The sequence below is a fragment of the Paramisgurnus dabryanus genome, chromosome 5 (assembly GCF_030506205.2).
Source record: "Paramisgurnus dabryanus chromosome 5, PD_genome_1.1, whole genome shotgun sequence".
Lineage (NCBI taxonomy): Eukaryota > Metazoa > Chordata > Actinopteri > Cypriniformes > Cobitidae > Paramisgurnus > Paramisgurnus dabryanus.
In genome coordinates, this window is record NC_133341.1 from 16,249,415 (window position 1) to 16,274,063 (window position 24,649).

Below are 24,649 nucleotides of genomic sequence, written 5' to 3' on the forward strand. Positions count from 1 at the left end.
AGACGAAGGTCGCATTTCAAAAGATCGGATACGTATCGGATTCAGGACCACATACCCAAGTGGCCTGGGTCACATTTGAAAAGATCGGATCTGTGTCGTTCAGACTGTCATGAAAAGATCAGATACAGGTCGCATAGGGGCAAAAAAATCGGAATTGGGTCGTTTCAGACTGTAGTATGAACGTAGCCAAAATCACAAAAAGCCTTCATTCTGCTGTAAATAATAATCCCTGACCAACTGGGAACAGCAACAGAATGTTTCACAAACTTTCAAAAGAGTACACTTGGTCTGACCTTGTTTAAGGGTGAGAGGTGCACAAACACACAGGAGTCAGTGAGTGAGTGGAGTTTGGTTCTTCCAAGCAACTGTAAACTTTTCATCCGATTGGACAATGGAAAGACGCGAATGGCGTCGGGCGCTTTCTGCTTTCAGCGCTCCTTCAAAAGTGCGTGCTGCGGCCCGGGGCCAAAAACGCAAGGAGTTCAGTGCACATTAACAGCGCGCATAACACTCACTACCCATAGAAAATCATTCAAAAGAGACGCCTGCAACTGCCATAAACAGTTTTGGTGTGATCGGCCCCTTAGACCGTAAATAGTCACTAAACGTCGAAAAGATCTTTATTTGTATGTTTTCTGAGAGGTGTACCAAAATTCTCAAAATAACTTAGCTGACTCCTTAACTAATAATAAACATACATTTGTAAAAGCATCCATATTTGTCCATTTCCATATTGATTAGAGTATTAAAAACTTGATAATTTTTAAATGAAGGTAAATATGGAACCGATAAAAATGTGAAATTAAGTTGCAATTAATCACGAGTTAACTCATTACAATTATGCGATTAAATATTTGAATCAATTGACAGTCCTAATATATGCATATTTTTCCATAATCTTTTTGGAGATAAGTTTATCACTGCACTACAGTCCACAACAGTCTAATACGCAGTTAAAGTTTGTCAGGGTTAAGGATGGTTATATGGGTTGTACTCACTGTGGACTTTTTTCCTATTTGCTGTGCCATTGAGCTCTTGAACATGTAGTGTTTAAACTGCCTTGTGTGCTCTTGCTAAGTGTGAGAAGGCTTGGAGAGGTGCTTGGTTGTAGCAGCAGATAGGTCTGAACTAAAGATGCTCTTCCTGGCTTTAAGTGGTACTACTGCATTTAAGTAGTGGTATTTAATCTTCCCTGATGGCATAATAATTCCTTATTACAGGAATATTATTACATAATACACGTATGTGTAGTTTTTAAATATTGCATCATGTTATTTGTTTAAAATGCTAAATTCGCAACATCCCAATAATTAAAGCCGCAATGCAAGTACATACAATTGGTCGTCTTACCTTAACCTGAGTCACAGCAGTAAGCTTATTTAGTGATTTATACAAAAAGAACTTCCAGGTATAATTGTGTGGGCAGTGTCAGTTTAACATCATTAGACGTCAACCTAAATAACGAAAATAACTTGTTAACTTGTTAAAATGTTATGCTTCAAACAGTGATAAACTTACAGATTGCAGCTTTAGGCCTATTTAAGCAGATTTATTGCAAGATTGTGCGTGTCAGATTACATACCCTGCTCTTACTTATTGGGTGTATGAGGGGAATGTCATGCCTGTCCAAAATGATTGCCAATCCCCATGCCGCATGTCTAAGTATGTAGAATATTTACATCTATATATAGTAGAGTCTAGGGCCCTGAATGGAAAGCTACTTCAAAGCTTACACAGCAACACTTGCATGCTGAGTAAGAGAATCACAATTCCTTACCATGCGTCATGAATGTGTTTCTGTAGCTCAAGTGATAGATGATGGAGATGCCAATGCCAAGGTCAGGGGTTCAATTCCCAGGAAACACGCAGTCTATTCTGTCAGATCATGCATTGTATATACCGTTAGATTTAGAATGTAAATGATTAAGATGGGTAACCTGCAACTTCACGTTTATGTTTATGTGTTTGTTTGGAGATGAATGCATGCATTTTTATATTTTGTTCAGGTATTAGTGAAATTTGACTCCTTATGGGTGCTACATGCAGTCTGAGCAATTGAGAGAGCCTAGTCATTTTCAGAATGTTAGGGGTGACTTTATTTAGCTTGGGCGTAGAGTGGGTTTATGCTTTGTAATTGGTTAAATGTGCAGACATGTCATATGTTATCTTGTTGGCATGGTTGAGATGTTCCTGGAGCTTTGAGTAAAAGCTTTCTGGCTGACAGAGACCACACCCTACAATATTTAGATTGTAGTAGTAAAAATAATAACAATGGGTTGTAGTACAGTAAAGTGTTTTGTTGAGTAGTTACTAGTTTATTAAACTAATTATGCATTTTTTATTAATATAATGTATTTATTTTAAAATAACCTAAGACAATTGACTCTTTGTTAGCGTAAGAATGAAAAATGCCTTCAAATGTAAACATTTACAGATCTTCATCAGCTTCTTGGACATATGTGGAAAGCGTGTATTTATTAGATATTGATTGAAATAGACTTTGTATGTTTGTTTTGACCTTACAAAAGACAGTATGCTTTCCTCTATGTGCTCCTTTCTGTCTGATTTTCAGCTGCAAATGTGCGTCTCCAACCAAGAGCAAGCTGACAGTGGAGACGGTTGCCATGGCAACAGTCAGGCCAGACAGCTCGTTGCCACGGTGCTGTTTGTGCTCGTGACCTGATTAAATTTTTTACAGGTGAAATGTCTGGGAGGGAGTTTGATGTGTTAGGGTTGTGCCTTAGCTTTAAGATTTCAAGAATAGGGTTTTGGATTGTTTTAAATCATCTTGAATAGTCGAAAGCATGTCTGTCTTACCCATTCTGTTGACGGTGCTCAACAAAATGCATGGCCCAAAGCCAGTGCGAGGAAACAGTTGATAAAGATGCTATATTTGTAGTTTTACAGGTTTTAGTTATTGCTGTGACTTGTTTTAAAGGGGACATTTTTCATGTTTAAGTGCTATAATTGGGTCCGCAGTGCTTCTATCAAACTAGAAAATGTGAAAAAAAGATCAACCCAGTAATTTAGTTTAGGTAAACCATTCTCTGCAAGCATGTGAAAAATAGGTCACTGAAATTTGGCTCCCCTTGTGATGTCAGAAGGAGATAATACTGCCCCTTAATCTGCACTATCCAACAATTCAATTCAATTTTATTTATATAGCGCTTTTCACAATTGTTAATTGTTTCAAAGCAGCTTTACATGAACAGATGTAGGGAAAAACACGGAATAATCGATAAATAATTTAAGAAAAAGACAACAGCGGCTAAGAATAAACAGTAAAGTACTAAGTTAGGCCAATGTTGGCAGACTCTCCCGGGGATGAAAAAAACCCTAGGAGAAAAACCCTGTGGGAAAACTCCTAGGAGGACAAAAACCCTTGAGAGAGATTAATATATATTTATATATATAAACACGATAGGGATAGGAAATGGGTAAGCAGATTAAACTGGTTCAGCCGGTGGTCGTTGCCACTGCCAACCATGCCACCGCCATTTAGTGCAGTGATCAGCTCATTTGCATTTAAAGGACACACCCTAAAAATGGCACATTTTTGCTTACACCAACAAAGTGGCAGTTTTAACATGGTATAATAAATGATCTATATGATACTTTGAGCTAGAACTTCACATACGTACTCTGGGGACACCAAAGATTTATTTGACATCTTAAAGTCTTGTGAAATGTCCCCTTTAAACTGTTAATGATATTGATTAAAATTTTCACAGATTTACTGTGTTAATTTGCAACACTTACAAAGAGGCTCTTTTAAACGTGCATGTAATCTGTACAATCTGTCAACCAATCAGCTGTGAGCTTGAGGTAACGGCAAATAAACCAACTTGATTTTTAATCAAAAGTAGGTGCATCTCATGCCAAAAAACAGGATTAGGACATCTGTCATCTGACAGTAAAAGCTTGTTTAGCACAGCTTTGTTGAGCAGGAAAATAGTAATTTGCATTAATTTGTGCACTTGGCAGACACTTTTATCAAAAACGATTTACAGGACATTCAAGCTATAGATTTGATCAGTATGTATGTATTTCTTGTGTGTTCTTCAGGGGGCTTTTGGAGCTCTGCAAAAGATCTGTGAAGACTCGGCTGAGATCCTAGACAGCGACATGTTGGACCGCCCACTTAATGTGATGATCCCCAAGTTTCTGCAGTTCTTCAAGCACAGCAGCCCCAAAATCAGGTGCTGTACGTCAATCCAAATTACCCAGACTGAGCAATTTTGCTTCAAACTGTCTGTAAAACCCAGAATGCTATCGACTGGTATTCCCATTTATCTCAATGGCAGTTGCTGAAGTGCTGTCTTCTACTGCTGAAGAGAGTGGAAACCCTCAGGTTTTGCCTGGGCTGTTAATGCCATAAGGCTAATCACTCTAAAGCTATAAGAAACTAATGTAATGACAACACTTATTGGCTGCTTATAACACCCCAAGAACCTGCACATTCTTTGGACCTTTTTTTTTCTTCTCCTGACCATACGCTAGATCAGTGGTTCCCAACCTCCCCCCAATATACATATATGACAATCTGAGCCCCCCACCAACCATCTATGCCCATCTTTTCTTTTTTCTACAATTATAAGTGGAATATTTTATGCATCTTTATTTGTGCTCAAAGCATACTGGATCGCATCCCTTGACCCCAGGTTTGGAAGCACTGCTCTAGATCTAGTCCAAGCATGTTGTTTGTCAATTTTTTGACTATGTAGACTACTAAGGTATTCCAAATAATCATCAGGACTTTTTTATTTGTGTCTTATATGATTGGTGGTCTGTTGTAGGTCACATGCCATTGCCTGTGTGAACCAGTTCATCATCAGCAGAACACAGGCATTGATGCTGCACATAGATCCCTTCATTGAGGTATGCAGCCCACCTCCAAAACTAACCTCTTTAGGTCACATTTAATAAAATATTTTTAATGTTTAGGACATTTTCAGTTTAGTTATTGTCATGTTTTTCTCTAAATGTCTGTGTTTCTTAGAACCTGTTTGCACTGGCAGGCGACGAGGAGCCAGAAGTGAGAAAAAACGTATGCAGGGCTTTAGTCATGCTCTTGGAAGTCCGTCTGGATCGTCTTCTTCCTCACATGCACAACATTATTGAGGTTGGACCGCGCCCACTCATAATAAAGACGTATCTAATAATATCTTATATATCTGTTGAACTCGATTCTATGATACTTGTGTACCTTGGCCTCCCCAAGCATTGTCCGCCATGATAAAGGTTTTTGAAATAAAAATATGGCCATCACCAAAGAGTCAAAATGGTGCAACAGCAGCCTCTAGTGGAATTATTGCGTGTTGTTGACTGTTGCTTTGAGACTAAGTGACACTCCCTTAAATCTACATTACCCATAATCCCGCTCTTTCCTTTTGTTTCTCAGTACATGTTACAGAGGACACAGGACCAGGATGAAAATGTCGCTCTAGAGGCCTGCGAGTTCTGGCTAACGCTTGCCGAACAACCCGTGTGTAAGGAAGTTCTGTGTGGACACCTGGCCAAGTGAGAATGCATACCACAGCGTTCATTAAATAAAAGCATTTAGATTTATTAAACACAATTTAGAAACGCATGCTAATTTATGCAAAAAAAGAAAATTATAATTTGTCAATACAAACTTGGTACTTGAATTTAATGGTTATAGTAGGTTATACATCGAATGATGTGTACAATTTAGGGACATTTTTGCAATGCTAATGATCAAACCATCAGGATTTTGTTTTGTATATGTGTTTGATGCAGGTTGACACCAGTTCTTGTCCATGGAATGAAATACTCTGAGATTGACATAATCCTTCTGAAGGTCAGTTTCGTTTCTTTCAACTTATTTCTTTTCAGTTTTTATAATGTGCATACATACATACATCATCATATATTTTTATTCAGCTCTTTGCTTGAAATTTCAAGAACATTATAATTGCTTATTATTATTATAATCAATTACAATAATAATATTAATAATAATAATATTTAATGTTTTTAGGGTGATGTTGAAGAAGATGAAGCAATCCCAGACAACGAGCAAGACATTCGCCCGAGGTTCCATCGCTCGCGCACCGTTGCCCAGCAACACGAGGCAGGAGACTCGATTGAGGAAGATGAGGATGAGGACGATGATCTGGATGATGATGAAACCATCTCTGACTGGAACTTGAGTAAGAACGTTTTGAACATTCATCATTTTGTGTTCTCTTAAAATTTACTGTAAAGATAGGGCATGAAATAAAATATAAAATATCAGTTCTATGCAAGGTGATGATCTTTTTGTGTGTGTGTGTGTGTGTGTGCAGGAAAATGTTCTGCAGCTGCACTGGATGTCCTGGCAAATGTTTTCAGAGATGATCTACTGTTGCATATTCTTCCTTTATTGAAAGAATTGCTGTTCCACCCAGAGTGGCTTATTAAAGAGTCTGGCATACTTGTACTGGGAGCCATTGCTGAAGGCAAATAAGTCATCCATAATTACACGCTATAATAATTTAATCAAAGCATGAATATTTTAAAAGTGTAAAATCTCTCTCTCCCCCCTCCTTTAGGCTGTATGCAGGGGATGATCCCCTACCTGCCAGAGCTGATTCCTCACCTGGTACAGTGTCTGTCTGATAAGAAAGCTCTGGTTCGATCCATCACCTGCTGGACACTGAGTCGTTATGCGCATTGGGTGGTGAGCCAGCCCCCTGACACCTACCTCAAACCTCTTATGACTGAACTGCTTAAGCGAATACTGGACAGCAACAAGCGCGTCCAAGAGGCCGCCTGCAGGTAAGCATGTCTCGCATATTGTGTCTTAATGAAATTAAATGAATTCCTGGTTAAATGAATCAAATTTCTTTGCCTCGTAGTGCCTTTGCTACCCTTGAGGAGGAGGCGTGCACTGAGCTGGTGCCATATCTCGCTTACATTTTGGACACATTAGTTTTTGCTTTCAGTAAATACCAGCACAAGAACCTGCTCATCCTCTATGATGCCATTGGGACTCTGGCCGACTCTGTGGGCCACCATCTAAATAAACCAGTAATTGCACCATCAAACACATGAACACTTCTGTATAGTAATACATTTTATATATTTACCTAGGCCCTAGGGTATAGCTTTTATTGCTTTTTATAGACAGGCATAGAATTTTGCATGCAAATACACGCATTGGTCTGACTGCTCAAGAAGATCTGTGCATGTCTTATTAACCGTTTGTTGTTATTCACATGGCTGTTTTCTGTGTACAGGAATACATTCAGATGCTGATGCCTCCATTGATTCAAAAGTGGAACCAACTAAAAGATGAAGATAAAGACCTCTTTCCCTTACTCGAGGTATAGGAGTGAAAGTGCTTTCTAAAATATACAGTACTGTGCAAAAGCCTTAGGCCACCATGCTACCATAGATTTGTTGTTTTTGCAATTGTATAGTGATCATATATACAGTAATTATTTCTCAGTCTCTTTATTATAATACAAACAAAAAAATACAGTATATGTGTAGTATTAAAAACAGTATAAAAGTATAAGCTGAAGTGTGAAGTATTTAGGGTAAACTCCCCTTCCACGTGAGCAATAGCAGGCAGCTGCAGGATCTCTTAAACGTAAATGAAATTAAATCTAATTTCTAATTCTAATCGAATGACTTCATGACTTCAGTCTCCTCAAAAAAGCTCAAGTTGTGTTTTTGTGCCAAGAGAGGTCTCACTAAATACTGACCTAAGCCTGAAGAAGACATTTAGTTGTGAAAATTACTTAGTTTTTGTGTACATATTTCCTGTATTTTCTGTTTGTATCTTAAAAAAAGATTGAAAAATAAATATGGATGGACATTAAAACTTTGCTAAAACAACAAAGCTGGTGATGGGGGGCCTAAGACTTTGCACAGTATTTTATCTTTATTACACCATGCAGGAATACTTCATTCTGATTTGAAGTAACATTCTGGGGTGGTTTCCCAGACAGGGATTATTTTAAGTCAGGAAAAGGCATTAGTTTAGTACAAACATGTACTACATAACAAACATTTTAACAAACATGCCTTACAAAAAACATTACTGCTGTGCATTTTGAGGCAATACAAAGGACACTGATGTATTTTAAAGTTGTAGCGGAGGATTTTCTCCAATTTTAGAACCGCCTTCTCCACTTTTTAAAAAAATGCAATTGCGCAACACTCCTGATTGACAACTAGGAGAACCAATAGTCTTGATGATCCACCCGGAAAAAGAAAATCCTCCGCAATACCTGTAAAGTGTAACTAAACCCCTGGTCAGAGCCTGACTCCACCCACTGACATTATTTGAAAAATGCAAGAAAAGTGGGCAGATCCCAACGGAGATAGAGGGGATGAACTAAGCTCGTACCAAGTGTGTGGTGAGAACGTAACAAGGGCGTGGTGAGCTTGAACCTGCTTACGTCACGAGTTATTTGTTGGACCCAACATTCAATAGAAAAATTTAACTGCAGTAGCCACCGTTCAACCTGAAGAGGGCAGCACTCAGACGTTTTTACACCATATATTGTAGTATTGAAACACTTTATATCCAAATGTCAAAAAACTTACTAAAATCAATGAACAGCACTAATAAAGCATCATTCTTACAGATCATTAACTAAAAAAAGTTGGTTTAGGGTTTAGTTACTCTTTAAGAATTGTCAGTGCAAGTTGTTTTCAGTTTAGCTAGCTCTTACATTTATTTTAGTCTAGGACTAGTCTAATCCCTGTCCGGGAAAACGCCCCATAGTGTTAAAATATTTATGTGTAATGATCGCTAAACTGCTCCCGAGAACTAATTTCCGGCTAGTTCAAGCGTCTTATAGCACTCTGTGGTCTGTTTTTGCATCATTTAAAATTAAATATTTATCAGTTTGGTAAGTAGTAGTCATGTAATAAATAAGAGAATTACCAGTTAGTCTTTAGTAAGAACAACATATAGCCACTCAGCCGGTCGTTTGTTCAGGAGTCCTTTTTTCGAGGGCGGTCGATGCAAAGTTTGTCACATGTATCTAGCCCGCCGTGTGTGGTTCATCATTTTAAAGTATGTGTTCGGTGCCTGACATAAACTTGTGTGCATCACGCGAGATGTCAAAATACGAGCCTGCTGCTTTATGATAAAAGAGACGCTCATGTTTGCCAGATACTCGTGTACTCAGAGTTTAGTGTTAAAGCAACACTAAAGAGTTATTGCTCTTTGCTCCCCCTACAGGTTAGAAGCGTAATTGTTCATTAGCACTGTCGTAAATACTGCAGCAAAGCTGGCTTTTATTGGATTGTAGGTCTGCCGTAAAGCAAGTTTTTGTAGTTTTCACTCGAACTACAGGACCACTACCCGACGGTTGGAAACTTCTTTAGTGCGGTTTTGGCCGATAGAGGGCTGCAAAGCGAATGTGAAAGTGCCATTCACCCTGTTTTGAGTGGATGAACCACTGAAACTTTTTTGGAAACGTTATTTTAAGGTAAAAAAAAACTCTTTGGTGTTGCTTTAGTGAGCGTCTCTTTTATCAAAAACCCATTCGACACGTGTGGAAGCAAGCATGTATTTTGAAAAGACGCGTGATGCACCGAACATGTATTTTGAATTTGCGCCCCTCGGAAGAGAAGTCACCGGGCCCAATGCATTTGTTATTGCAGAAAAACCCTGACAAAAGGGTTTTGTATGACGCTGAAGGGATTTATTTGTGATAACAACCATCTGGTATGATTACTTGCCACATGAGTAAATGTATGTATGAAATATTGATTCGATATACGCTATTAGCTTATTTGTAAGAAATTCATAATTTCCATGTAGAAAAACCATTTCCAAGCAGCTTTAACCCAAGATGTGTTTAAACTTCAAATGTATGTACATCTTGGTTACATTTTGAATTGGTTTAATCATTTGTAAAATTGTCTCGTATGTTATTAATTAGGCATGTTTTTATTAAAGGTTCAATGTGAGACTATTCTCTCGACAGAAATGCAATATAATGTACATATCTATATTATAAGTGGTGTATAAAGACCCTACCAAATGAACTGTATTGTTTTTATTACTTTGGAATGAGCCGTATTTATCTACATACACCGTGGGTCCCCTTACATGGAAGTCGCAGTTTTGCGTCGTCGTGTTTCTACAGTAGCCCTAAATGGACAAACTTTTCTACAGAGCACGTTTTGTCAGACGATGACGTGCTCGTCCTGTGGTGGCTACCATAGCTTCACTAAGTGTTTTGAAAAGGAGGGGTGAACTTGATTGCAATTCAGTCTCACCACTAGATGCTGCTAAAAGTCCCACATTGCACCTTTAAATGTATTTATTGCATTTGTGAAGATGACTCACAGTACCCAAATGAGGTTTAGTTTTAGGATTGTTGCAACTAGCCAATCAGAGCACAATGTATGATGCAAGATAAAACACTTTAGGCCCTCATTGCTTCATGTACGAATCCTGATCACCCTGTTGGAATTGTTTTGTAATAGTGATCGGCACACATTCTAAACATTCCCCCTTAAATATGTTTGTACTAATAAACTTACTTAAATAAGGCTTACACTGATGGACGTATTTTGTTGTGAGCATGGGAGTGTAGGCCTATGCATTGTAGTCATGATTGTGATCATAACTCTACATCTATTCTTCATGCAGTGTCTCTCATCTGTGGCCACTGCTCTTCAGAGCGGCTTTCTCCCATACTGTGAACCTGTCTATCAACGGTGTGTCAATCTGGTCCAGAAAACACTCGCCCAGGCTGCTGTAAGAGTCCTCCTACACGCAAACACGATAAAATGCTGTCTAACAGGAAAAACCTAGACAAACCTAACATTTGTGCAGACATTCAACCGATATTTATGCAATTTTGGTCCTTACAAAAAATGTTGGTTATTCGAGTGGTGTCTTTCTGTATCACAGCTTCACCAGACTCAGCCTGAGTTTTATGAAGCTCCTGATAAAGATTTCATGATCGTTGCTCTGGATCTGCTCAGCGGGTTAGCAGAGGGTCTCGGCGGGAACATTGAACAGCTGGTTGCCCGTAGCAACATTCTTACTCTTATGTTCCAGTGCATGCAGGTAATCCTGAATACAGTCAACATTTAAAAAATATAAATCTATTGAATCAATATATAAGTGTGCATTCAACTTTGCCATGTTATATTCATTTAGTTGACTAGTGGTATACACTGATTTAAAAAAAACATGGCATTAATCAGAATCCTTACTTTGTCATATAAAAAACACTGTCATGGCTGCTGCCATCCTTGGGACGTTGTCGCTGAACTTTTTTGACAGCGATCAGCTGTAAAATGTTTTGGTCCTGCTCGATTTTCGTTGACTTCAAGTAAAATAATGGAAAGTTTTTTATAAGATCCCCTGGGGTCAATGTGTTAGCATGACAGAAGCTTGATGCTGCCGGGTGAGAACAAGCACCAGCTGACATTTTTCCTTATTCAATTTTGATGGCTTTTCAAAGCCACAGAAAACCATCACAGGTTTATCAATGCCATCAAAGTTACTATTTCAGGGCTCCAGATCTACGTGTGTGTATGTTTAAAAATGCGTGTGCGCTCCAGTCAGAGAGATAGAGAGAGAGAGAGAGAGGTGAGTCCGTCAGATAAACAGAGTGGATGTAGCCGCGGATGATAAGAGAAGAGGAAAAGAACGATTGATAACTTTTTCGTTAAGAATGTTCAGTTAATGCCTGATTCGTCCGAAGATCATAACCAATGCTCTGACATCAACCTCCCGTCACATCAGGTCCGAACCCGAAGACGGAATTAGGTAATGAGCCTCTTACAATCGAGTCGGAGCCAGAGCATAATTCTTTTGAAGAAAATTATTTGAACGTAACCCGAACAGCAATGTCGCGTGCGCCCTATTTATAGAAAAAAGCCAGGAGTCAGGACCGCTGTTTTCTTCATAATCTTACTTCCAAATCTAATCCTATAAACTTTTCGGTGTTTGCTGTATCGCTATTACCGCCCTGCCAGACTGTCTTAAATAGAGAAATAAGTTAATTCCTTGATTTGCGTTGTTGATTCATTTATAAATATTTCTCCCAAGGGTTTAGTTTATGCGCAAAAAGCATTAAAATGAATAGAACATGATGATTGCGTCTTTCTTTGGTGAAAAAATAATAAAATAAATAAGCCTACATGAAATGTGTTTAACTTAGATATTAGCAAATTAACAAAACAAATTCATAAGTAGCCTTTAGCCTATATGAGTTTATTTATTGTGTGACGTGCTCCAAATCCTATGCAGCACAAAAAACTTTTTATGCAATCTCATCACGCATTTCATGGCAGCGAGAAAAATACATGAAACTTTAAACATTTAACATTCTACTTGAGTTTTTTTGGACATCCCTTTGGAATCACTGCAATCATCTCATCAATTTAAAAAGTATAAATATAAGCGCAGCGCTTATGAGTGTTCAAACACTGCTGACCGCTCAGCTGTCAATCTGCCAACCCTCACAAAGTTTCACATTAAATGATAATATATTTGTCCAGTCATGATCCTGTGCTTATTTCTGTCAATGTTCTAGATTGAAGATCTTTAAAGGTTTCTACTTACTTCACGATTTGCGGTGCGGTCGGTCGCAGTCTTTATGTAAAACGGGCGGGTATGACATAAATTGATGCTGATGTCGGATAACGGGTCAAGTGTTATTTTAATCTCGCGAATGCGGGTTATCAAACAGGACTGTGCATGACTCGTATAAGGAAAATTATAAAATAGCCTACATGTTTATATTCTGTATTAAACCACCATGGGCACTAAACTTGCGGTGTTAAAGGGACAGTTCACCCAAAAATGACAATTTTGTCATCATTAACTCTCCCTCATTTTGTTACAAACCTGTATAAATTTCTTTGTTCTGATAAACACGAAGCAAGATATTTTGAGGAATGTTAATAACCAAACCAAGCATGAGCCCCATTCACTTCTAGGAAAAAATAATACTATGGTGAATAATTTTAAGTGAATGGGGCTCATGAATGGTTTGGTTACAGACATTCCTCAAAATATTTTCATTCATGTTCACCAGAACAAAGACATTTATACAGGTTTGTAACAACATGAGAGTGAGTAAATTATGACACAATTTTAAAAGTTCAAAAGTTTCAATACATTGTAGGTCAGAAAAGGGCTGCTTAGGCAGTTTTCAGTGTTGGCAGCTCAGTAGATTTATAAACAGAGCTACAATGTGGTTTTAGTAAAATGGTGTTGTTAAATTGCTATTACTTATTTTAGAGATAAGGAATATAACTGCTTATCTTTTATTTTCTTAGGATAAAATGCCAGAGGTTCGGCAGAGTTCTTTTGCCCTGTTAGGAGATTTGACCAAAGCTTGCTTCCAGCATGTCAAACCTTGCATTGGTATGCAGTTAATCACATTCACTGACACTGTTTCAAATTGAACCTGTTTATAAACGGCACACCTTCTGGCACTAAAACTTTTGTTTGTGTTAATCTATCCCCAGCTAATTTCATGCCTATCTTGGGCACAAACCTGAACCCAGAATTGATATCGGTATGCAACAACGCAACATGGGCCATTGGAGAAATATCTATACAGATGGGTGAGTATTTGATTTTTACTGCCTTATTATTACACAGTATCAAAGTATTCACATGTTTATCCTTCTTTCTATGACTTTAGTATTTAAATCACTGATGTTCTGGCCTCAGTAGTTCCTCTCTAATCTCTCCTATCAGGTTCTGATATGCAACCATACGTCCTAATGGTTCTTCAACAGTTGGTGGAGATCATTAACAGACCCAACACACCCAAGACTCTGCTGGAAAATACAGGTACCAATTGAGGGGTGCAAGACCAGGCCGACCCCTCACGAGAGGTTTCCTTCTCATCCTTTTCCCAAACTTTCCCTGTCCCCATTTTGCAGTGCATATTAATCTTCATACAAACTCCAGAAGTTGGATCTTACAAGGTTTGATGAAGGTTATAAAGAAATTGTGGATGAATAAATGTAAATATCTTTACCCTTGCACGTTATTCGTATGGGTAATAAATAATTAAACAGTTTAAGATTAAAACTAATGATTGAACTAAACTAGAGTTCTGTTTTTACATATTTAAGCATGTGTATATAAAACAGACCTTGTAACTGTCCAGCTGTGATATTGACTGAAGTGGATTAATAACGGTCACTTACTATAGGTAATATTATTGAAATTAAATTATAGTCGTGTCAATCAGTGAGGTATTACAAACAGTAAAGAATGTATATTATGTTAGCTCTAAGCCAGCTTTGAGAGGAGTATCAAGTTGTATTTTGATTTTGATGTCTAAAACCTTAATAAATAGTCTTCATTATTTAGTTAGACGAAACTGCTAAACTGAAATCTAAATCTGTTTTTTAGTGTTTACATGAATGTATAGCACCTGGAGCTAGAGCATTATATCCCAGTTACACTCCACTCTTATTGGGCGGCTCTAAACAAAGCCTGTAGCCTGAGCCGTAATGGCCGCTCACTAATGATTATAGAAATTTGAATAAAGGGTGAAGTGTAACGTTCCTAACACACACGCAAAGAAAAAAGGGTACTTGTAGATGTGTTCCTGTTTGTCAGTTTATTTCTGTTGTTTTTAGTTACTTTTCTTTTTCAATGTGAATGCATATCTGCTAATAGATGTTGAATGTTGTTTAGTTAAGGACGGCTAATGTTTGATGCAGGATTGCTGATATCTTCGCTTTTTGTATTACAAAGACAAAGCCCATGAAAAAATCCCAAAACGTTTTTGGGAAAACGAAAGAAATTTTTAATGACTTTCTCTTGCGGTATTTTTGTGAGAATTTTACATAATGTTATATTGTTTTAATACTGTAGATGGTTTTCATGTTTTTACTTCTGTACTAGCATTCAAAAGTTTAGAAACACTTGACTGAAACATTTCTCATGATCTTTTTAAATATTTTTTTTAAATGGATAAATTGGAACAAATAAATCATGTAAGCTTGACCTCGGGGAGCTGCTTAATAAAATGACAAGAGTACATTTAAGGGTGACTACTTTAAATATGCTAACTAGACTATAGCCAAAGTTTAGGGTAGTCGCACCACTTGGCGGCCATCTTTGCAATGCCTTAGGCTAAAGTCCTATCTACTTGAATAGGGAAGGATGGATCTCAAAAATCGTATGCTAAAATCACAATTAAATAACATATTTATAACTAACAATAAAGTCTATTGTTAACTGCAGTAACTTTCGTTACTTGAGCTCATATTGCGCTAAAACCACCTATTTTCGAAGTCGTTTCAGCTAATGTGTATGTGCACAGGTTGGCAAGCGCCTTATACTCCATACATATTACAAGCGACTTTGTTGCTGTGTGTCACTCGTCTCGTATGGTTGTCTTAAATGAGTACCGTCCACTCCAATAACTGACGAGAGACGGATTACATGAACTCAACTGCTTCTCTCTAATTTGTAGTCGCTCCTGAAAGTCGCTCATTATTTGCATAAACTTGAACTTTTCTCAACTTTGTCACGCCCATCCGGTCACCCGTGTCGCCAGAAGGCCCTGTCCCAAGTGGCGCACTTCATGCGGACTTTTGGTCTCGTTGCCTTAAATTGCGAGTGTCCCTTAGTCTACGAGTCCATAAGGTGTCCCATCATTTTTACGCTCCAATGTAAAATGATCTATCATCTTTACGCCCCTTTGCACCCTTGATGCGGCCTTTGACAAAGCCCGCACTGTTCCAGGCTTCACACACTTTACCAACCCAGAAGTCCTTGCGAAAGAGCAATCAGATGACGGATTGGAGGAGTTCACACTGATGGGCAACTTCTCTTCCTATTTCTGGCATGACGCTCGAGTCTGTCCCAAAATACAACTCCAGTGAGTCCTCGTGGACTCAGGTCAAGGGTCCCTAAAATCTGCACTTCATGATGTCATCAAAGTGTGGACTTTGAGGAAGTCGCCAAACTTCTATTGAAATGAGTGAAATTATGTCTCACTGCTAGTCGCTGGTAGTCTGAACGGCCCATTACACGACTCCGTATAGAGCCCCTTCCCCAGAGAGTGTCAGTCTTTAGCGAGTGCCAATTGGCTCTTCTGACTGGAGGGCGGGACTTCTTTTGTTTGAGGGCCCATATTGACCATTGCATTCCCCCAATTCATAATAACACTAGTGCTCCATCTTGGTACATCTAATATCTTAGATATAACATAACATAGTTTACATTTTTTGGGGGGGTGCTTTTAGTCACCTAATAGTTACAGTTGTGTGATAAGTTCATTATAATTTTTAATGTGAAAAAAAATATTTTAAAGACCAAGTGTTTCTAAACTTTTGAACAGTACTGTACTTACAAATAAACAATGCTTCATATGGATGACAGTGCTTAAATGCGTATCTTTGAATCAGCCTATCCTGCACTGAACTGCGTTCTCTAATGAGCCAATCATCTGCTTTCTGCATGTCTCATTGGACTGTTCATAAATGCCTGTCTTTTAATGAGAATGTTGCATAGTTTTGTGTCTCTTAAACTTAGGTCTCCCTCCTCTGTGCCTCTTAAGATCCTGGTGGAATCTTGTCCTCTCCATGTAGTTCGCTTGGCGTAAAATGCATTTCTTAAAGAAACGAGACAGAAAGAAAGAACAACATTTCTGTTCTACTGAAGAAATATTTGTGAGTTTAAGGGAGAAAACCTTAGGAAACAAGTTTGTTTTGTATTTTATATTTTGTACGTGAGAATTCATCAGAAAAGAGATGCTGTAATCTGATCCCATAGAAATTAAAAGTTAGATTTGAAGAATCTGCGAATCTCAAGCTTTCTAACTCAGAGAAGCTGTGTTTTCTAAGACTCCTCCCTTAAACGAGATATATGTTTTTTTTAGTGTCATATTTTACATTTGACCCTGTAGTCTGGGGCTGTGAAGAGCACTAGTGAAATCTTGTGTTTATTCTCATACACAGATTCTGTTGAGTTCTGTTTCTGAGTTGTCTGTTTGTTTGTTTGTTTGTTTGTTTCTTTTTGTTTTCTCCTCCCCCCTCATTCGCTCATGTCTTGGTTGGCGTTTGGTGCTGTATAACCGTGATTGCGTTACCTTAGCAATAACAATTGGTCGTCTTGGTTACGTTTGTCCTCAAGAGGTGGCACCCATGCTACAGCAGTTTATAAGACCCTGGTGTGTATTATTCAATCTTTTATTTCATTCATTTCTTCTTTCTATCTTCTGTCTCTTTCTCTCTTACTCACTCTCGACCTTTCTCTCTCCCTCTCTCTCTCTCTCTTGACCTTTTCCCAATGTTCTTGAACGGCCCCTGCCTATCTTGTGGTCTATCTTTGTGCTAATATTTAGTGGTCCAGAGTTTTGTAAAAAAAAAAAAAAAGGTAATCCAGCCATCACTATCCTCATACTTTTTTTTATTAGATCTGCATTGCAAAATCAATATGGGGGCCTGTTTAAGACATTTGAGATCAGGCATCTCTTTCTTCCTCTCCCTTTCTTTTTCCCTTTCTCTCTTTTGCTCACTCTCTCTGTTCTGTATGATTCAGTCTAAGTCATTGCCAACCATGTGACTAACCCTGTCCCTAGGTCTTGTCGTTTAATTTGCCTCAGTAGCACCTTCATGTATTCTCAATTGATTTATTTCAGTTTTCACTTCTGTTTTCGTCTTTTATTGTCGCTATCTAACAACTGATTGAGTGCATGGGATAATATCAAATGCTTGCTGGTTTTAGGAAAGGAAATAGTAAAATGATAAAAGAGAGAAAACTTGTGAAAATAAAACTATAAGGAAAACCTTTTCCTCTTAGTTAGATCCTATAGCTGCATGTATTGTATCCCAGAATGCCTGTCCCAAATTGACTTTTTTATGGTGCTATGTAGATATTTGTTTTTTAAGAAATTGTCTTAAAGGTGCAGTGTGTGACATTTAACTGATGTATAGAGCCCTTTTCATCCCTACGTTGTCTCAGATGATGACATGTTTGTCCTGTGGCAGCATCGTAGCTTCTCATTGCGTTTGAGAATTGAGGTTGATTGCAATTCGCTTAAAATCCCACACTGCACCTTTAAATAATAATAAATAATGAAATGACAGTTATGAGGACATTTTAGGACCAAATAGCTGAAGAAAGATTTCAATGTACAAGGTTAACATAGATGATAAGTCCCTAAAACAAGATAACATTAACAACATAATAATGTTAATAAAAATAAAACCGTACATTTCTGCAAAATCAGTGTGGGATCATCAAAAAAATATTGCATCCAATTGAGCTTTTCTAGTAAACACAAAATAACTTGAACTTGTAGTTTACTGAAGAACATTTTCTGTTTGAGGAAGATCAATTTTGATTTCGCAGTCGAACAATTTCTGTGCTAAATCGTCTGACCGTCAAGGTGCTCTGAGGTGTTAGTAATGATATTGTGTTTTATTCCACTTGCGAAAATAACTGCACAGGCTTGTTATTTGAAAATGGGCTCTTCCCCTCACTAGGTGCACCTCTCTTCGCAATATAAGAGACAATGAAGAAAAAGACTCTGCCTTCCGGGGAATCTGCACCATGATCACAGTCAACCCTGGTGGTGTGGTGCAGGTAAGGCACTTGACTCTCACTGATGTCTCTCCGTGTTCTCTGAAAAATGAGAAATAATCTTTGTTTCCCTATCAGGACTTCATATTTTTCTGTGATGCTGTAGCATCCTGGATGAACCCAAAAGATGATCTTCGAGAAATGTTCTGTAAGGTAGAGCACTGAAAATTCATTTTTATCATGTTATTGATTATCTTTTAATTAAGGCTTCAAGATGATTATGGACTTTTGCTTCAAAGCTAAGCGTATGTTCCCTGTTAGATCTTGCATGGATTTAAGAACCAGGTCGGAGATGAGAACTGGAGACGCTTTTCTGACCAGTTTCCCCTTCCACTCAAAGAGAGACTCGCAGCCCTTTATGGGGTGTAGATGTTACCGGGTTAAAGAGGTAAATTTCCTACTAGACATTTTCCAAGTTAGCCAAATCAACTGATTATTGTTGTCAAAACTTCTTTAGCATGCCTCTACAGATTGCATGTTCTTTACCTTAATTTTATGTTAATACAAGAAATCTTATACTAAAATATTGAATCCGAACGATCAGAAATACTGAAAAATTCTGCAGTTTTTACAGAATTGATTTGGCCATCATTAATCAAATTCTCATTCACAACTTGCCACATATTGATGTTCATATTGATAGTCACCTCTCCTCAGTGTCACTTTTTAATGCACAGGGTACCCCTTTTCTTTACATTGATGCACGGTGTATTACATTGCTTTTAATGAGAAACTTTTTTGTGTCAATAACCAGACGAATGGATGAGATTTTTACTGTCATTTTATAATTATATACTCCGGTATAATTTTGACATTATGATATAGCTGCATAATTTTTTTTATTTAAACAGCCAGCATATTTGTGTTTATATTACACTTTTTACATTGTATTTAGACTTTTTTAAGCACCTGGCTGAACCCGAACCCTAAACCTACCTTTTTGTATATTAAATAAAACACGGGATACAAAACAGTCACAATTTATTCAAAACGTGTTTTTGCTGACCAAATGTCAATATGTGACGAGTTGGTAGTGAAAATGTGTTGATTCTACACATTCCTGGACCATTCATGTTCCATATTATAAATTGTGCGTAATTTATAAAGATGCAACAATTTTTCTACAAATTATTTAGAGGGATATCTGCCAATACCGATAGTTTTGTGGGTATATGAACTTGCAGATCAAGTTTTCTGAATGTTATTCATTCACATAATGACCATTAATATTAAACATTAAACTAGTGATGCTTCTTTACATTTTCTATACACAGAGCTTAAAGGGACACTTCACTTTTTTGGAAATATTCTCATTTTCCAGCTCCCCTAGAGTTAAATATATTTGATTTTTACTGTTTTGGAATCCATTTAGCTGATCTCCGGGGCTGGCGTTAGCACTTTTAGCATAGCTTAGCATAATCCATTGAATCTGATTAGACCATTTAGCATTGCGCTCAAAAATAACCAAAGAGTTTCAATATTTTTCCTATTTTAAACTGGACTCTTCTGTAGTTACATTGTGTACTAAGACCGACAGAAAATTAAAAGTTAAGATTTTCTAGGCAGATATGGCTAGGAACTATACTCTCATTCTGGGGCAATAATCAAGGACTTTGCTGCCGTAACATGCCGTACGTAGCAGCCAAAAATAGTGCCTTTAGTAACTTTCAATAGCAGGAGACTATTTTTGGGCACTGCGTAATATCATTGCGCCTCCTGCTGCCATGTTACGGCAGCAAAGTCCTTGATTATTACGCCGGAATGAGAGTATAGTTCCTAGCCATATCGGCCTAAAAAGTCGCTACTTTTAATTTTCTGTTGGTCTTAGTACACGATGTAACTACAGAAGAGTGAAGTTTTAAATAGTAAAAATATTGAAACTCTTTGGTTATTTTTATATGCTAATGGTCTAATCAGATTAAATGGATTGTGCTAAACTATGTTAAAAGTGCTAGCGCCAGACCCAGAGATGAATGGATTCCAAAACAGTAAAACTCTAGGGGAGGTGGAAAATGATCCTGTTTCAAAAAAGTGAAGTCTCCATTTAAGTTCAGTGTGGCAGCCAGTGACTTGTTTTCTCGAGGCGCTCGATGCAAAGTTTGTCACAAAATGTTTGTAGCCCATCATGTGTGTGGTTTGTAATTTCAAAAGATGTGTTCTCCGCGTCTAGTGATCCTATGTGCACCACGTGTTTTGTCAAAATAAGTGCCCGCTGCAGACAAGTCTAAAGGGTTTATGATATAAGAGACGCTCGTGTTGCCAGATACTCGCATAATCTCATGCGTAATCAGAGTTTACTGTTAAGGAAGTGTCTTGCGTGTATTTTGTGAACGTCTCTTTTATCATAAACAGTTTTGACGCATGGTTAGCAGGCACTTATTTTGACAAAACACGTGATGCACATGGTTCACATGACGCAACAAACGCATATTTTGAAAACGCAAGCAACACTCATGACACTCTGGACACATATTTTAAATTAGCGCGGCTCGGATGAGCAGTCACAAGCCGCCACTGGTTCATTGCATTTTCCTGTTCTCTTTTGATTGAGAGTGTATCGGCCATGACTATTGGCATTTTTTTAACTATTGGCCGATAGTGAGAAAAATTGCTTTAATTTACTTGCTTAAATGCCATTTGTTATCTCTAGTAATTTATTACGCTTTCAGCTACCAAAAGTGTTGGTCACAGATGACTAGATTTAAATCTGTTCTGTAAATAAGATGTTCAATAAATATATGCAAATTTAATGCAAAATGTTAAATGCGTTGTCATTTTTTTAGTTACTTTGGGCTCAAGGTTTTGTTAAATGAATTAATTCAGATTCCATTTAAGCCTCCTAAAAATTTAATACAGTGTTATAATTAAGATTTTTTGAGATCTTATACACATTGATGTATAATACTGTGCCGGTCTTTAATTTTGTGTGTTTATACATTAATATGATTCTCTTTCTTTTTTGTGCCCAGCTTATTCGCAATGGGAGGATGGGAACCTCTAATACCCAGGGCATATGTTGCCCTTTACCTGGGGGGAAGGGTGGTCTAGCAGGGGTGGGAACCAAACCAAACCCACTGGACCCCTCTGGACGGGGTGGGAGGGAAGCGTTTAGCTGTGGCCCTAGTCGAAGAAACCACACCAAACCAAAACAGGGAGGAAAGCTTTTTCATCAAGTCAATAACAATCAGCCATGAGGGTGAAAACAAAATATGTTGTTACTGTAGCATTCATTCACCAGGACACTTAACGGGACATTCAGGGGTTTAAAAAAAAAACATTGACACGAAGATATGTGTAACTCTCTAGTGTTGAACTTCTAAGTCCATTGGAGGAAATGCTTAAAAACAGGTGTTTTGTTATTTTCTGAATTGTACTATTAAAGAGGGTTTAGATGGGTGGGTGGGGCGTAAATCTAAACTGGATGCTAAGCATAAGTCCTACGCATGGGGTGAAGTAGGGTTTAGCTTGACTGCATGAAACCGTGCAGACAGTGTTTTTTGCGTGCCAGCTATGCACAGCAGTAGACGGCAAATAACAAAAGACTGTAAATGCTAAATGCGTACCTTGTTTTAGACACTGTCTAAAAGGTAACAACTTCATAATGTAACTGTAGTAATGTAAGTCCTCTCCTATCACTGGTAGTGAAAGGATTTTTATCTAAGGGTCTTTCATCTTTAGACTGGCAGTGCAATGCAAAGATATAAGAAGAACCTGAATGACTGCATCATTTTTATTTGTTTTCCTTTTTTTTTATTGAAGTTTGCATGTGTAACGAGTGCGGGAAGACTTGATAGTAGCACAACACAGTGAAGATGTTAAAAAGTTTGTTCTTAAGTTGAAATGATTCATTGCTCTTGTACAAGGCTTATATGTCTCTGCTTAGTTTGAATGAACGAGTCTGGCTCACTGGGTTCCTATGTGGTTAAACATAGATCTAAATTTGTCAGTGAATGCCGAACACCCATTCTGTTCGTTTTTGGACTTATTACATCAGTGTCTTTTTCTTAGTTTACTTGGAGCATGATTTTGAAGATGCTTGTGATATCTGTTTTGACTGACCGGGTTAATCTGGATATTTAGTTGTCGATTTTGTGCATGTTGGTGGCCCAATGAGCAGTCAATTTTTCTAGCCCCCGATAAAGATTAGTTTAAGTAATGATGCATTTATCCACACATACACAATAAGTCATGCATTTTCCATCTGTATGTTATGTTTTATTTCTTTTACCTCCTGCATGAAATTAAAATTGTCCCACAATGTGTTGTGTCAAATTTTGGACAGTGTAGTGCTTGTGGAGGCAGTACTTGTGTCCCTTATGTGTGTGGTAGCAAGCCTTAAAAATTCCTAAATGTATCCCAGAGTGTGAGGATTTAGAGGCTACTGTTAATGTATTAAAAACTAGTTGAGGATAACTGAAGGGTTCTTACTCCTTTGCAATCTCAGAGGTACATGCATTCTAAAAAATGCTGTTTTTTCAACCCATGGTTGGGTCAATAAGCGACGAACTCAACCTGTTGGGTTATAATTTTAATTGCTGGGATGTTTCAACACAAATTTGGGTCAAATAGAAAATTTTCTGGGTAAATTTAACCTGTTTGTACATCTTTTTGACCCAACGATGGGGTCTAAACAATCCAGCATTTTTTATAGAGTGAAGTAAAACTTGTTGTGAAGTATAGGCTAAGATCTGTATTAAAAGCAACTCCAAGAAGAACATACGACATTTGCTTGGTTTAAAGATGATCACATTCAGTTTCAAACTAAGGATGTATGCAGATTTTCATTTTGGATCCGAACACAATGGGATACTGTCAGGTGTTTGTATGTGTTTGTGTTGATGTGTTTCTGCAAAATGTTTTTTGTCACATTCCAACTGTTTTACATGAAGTTTAGATTAGAGCGGTCAGAGACTCTTCTGACATAGATTGAAAACTGCAAGAACAAAGAAGCAAGGTGTAGGCAGATAATATGAATGTGTTGTCTTACACTTATAAATGCTGCTATGTGTTGTTAATTTCTACTTGAATATTTTATGTTGTAATGTAGAGACCTCAGGAGGTATGTTTACTGTTTTTTATTTTATTTTATTTGCTGTTTTTATTTCTTTTATGTATGCATTTGCCTCAGTCTCCTGTTTTCTTATACAAGTAATAATAATAATAGAACAATTCACTGTAATCCATTCTGCTGCTGGTGATTATCCTTTCTAATGGGCATATTTTGTCACCTTGTAATAGAATGTAAACTGTTTTTTATTTGTGGAGATAAAATGTCAAGATACAATAGACACTCGAATGCAAGAAATGGCTTACTTAACAGTATAGCAATGCACAGCTTCACATAGGCATACCTGTAAATTAGAAGAAATTGCCCCCCATGTATGTGAATGAAGTTTAGACTTGAGTTTTAGGGGGTGGGGTTTCAGTATTGTCTTGACACTTGGACAGTAAAGCAAATGGATTTACAGCTTTTTTTTCGTTTTTCTTTTTGTGAAGTACAAAGTGGACAAAAATTGAAATGTTGTTTCCCCACCCCAGACTGCACCAACTACTGTATAGCTCTATGTGTGGAATTAAATAATAATAATGATGACAATGAAGTAAACTTTTGCTCGAAAGCTCCCTTTTTCTGAACCGAGAGCAGTTTTGTTTATAGTGAACTTTTATTTTGTAATCTGAATTTGAAGAAGATAAAAATATTGAAAGTAATCATTTTTAGGGGCCACCAAATATTTTGGATCATGCAAAGAATATATATTGTATTGTAAAAATTTTGTAATGATATTTGTATGACGTTGTTATGGACGTGAGTTTGTTTCACTGCTTGGATCTGTAAATTGATAAGAATAAACCCTTTTCAAAAATTACAGATTACTTGATTTATTATTATTTCTAATTGCTGAAAGAGTTTCAGTGGCTTTATTAATTAATAAATAAAGAAGTGTCTAATTTTGATCTGTGTGCATATGCAGGTATAAAACACGATGTGTAATCTTGTGAAAATTGAATTTTTTTATTTCATGGTTATTTAAGGATCATAAAATTATAATTAATTTACCTGATTATAAATTTAAATTAACTTATTGTTAAAAGCAA

The 24,649-nt window shown here is 37.4% G+C and overlaps 1 protein-coding gene across 4 annotated transcripts in view; it reads left to right on the forward strand.

Annotated features, from left to right (window-relative positions):
* tnpo1 (transportin 1) overlaps positions 1–24,420 on the forward strand; it is a 33,718-nt gene extending 9,298 nt beyond the window's left edge. The window contains exons 5-24 of one of the 4 annotated variants that reach the window (XM_065267112.2): positions 4,066–4,199; positions 4,797–4,878; positions 5,000–5,122; positions 5,402–5,520; positions 5,761–5,821; positions 6,002–6,173; positions 6,309–6,461; positions 6,555–6,780; positions 6,861–7,032; positions 7,242–7,328; positions 10,625–10,732; positions 10,889–11,047; positions 13,273–13,360; positions 13,465–13,563; positions 13,700–13,795; positions 17,063–17,138; positions 18,457–18,556; positions 18,632–18,706; positions 18,815–18,941; positions 21,523–24,420. In XM_065267112.2, the coding sequence (XP_065123184.1) occupies positions 4,066–4,199; positions 4,797–4,878; positions 5,000–5,122; positions 5,402–5,520; positions 5,761–5,821; positions 6,002–6,173; positions 6,309–6,461; positions 6,555–6,780; positions 6,861–7,032; positions 7,242–7,328; positions 10,625–10,732; positions 10,889–11,047; positions 13,273–13,360; positions 13,465–13,563; positions 13,700–13,795; positions 17,063–17,138; positions 18,457–18,556; positions 18,632–18,706; positions 18,815–18,922 (2,238 nt within the window). In that variant the 3' untranslated portion in view covers positions 18,923–18,941; positions 21,523–24,420. Of the gene's footprint in view, positions 1–4,065; positions 4,200–4,796; positions 4,879–4,999; positions 5,123–5,401; positions 5,521–5,760; positions 5,822–6,001; positions 6,174–6,308; positions 6,462–6,554; positions 6,781–6,860; positions 7,033–7,241; positions 7,329–10,624; positions 10,733–10,888; positions 11,048–13,272; positions 13,361–13,464; positions 13,564–13,699; positions 16,639–17,062; positions 17,139–18,456; positions 18,557–18,631; positions 18,707–18,814; positions 18,942–21,522 lie in introns of those variants that run through there. The other 3 variants (XR_010532206.2, XR_012336705.1, XM_073814657.1) reach the window with 3 other exon arrangements.
* Positions 24,421–24,649: the final 229 nt, after the last annotated feature.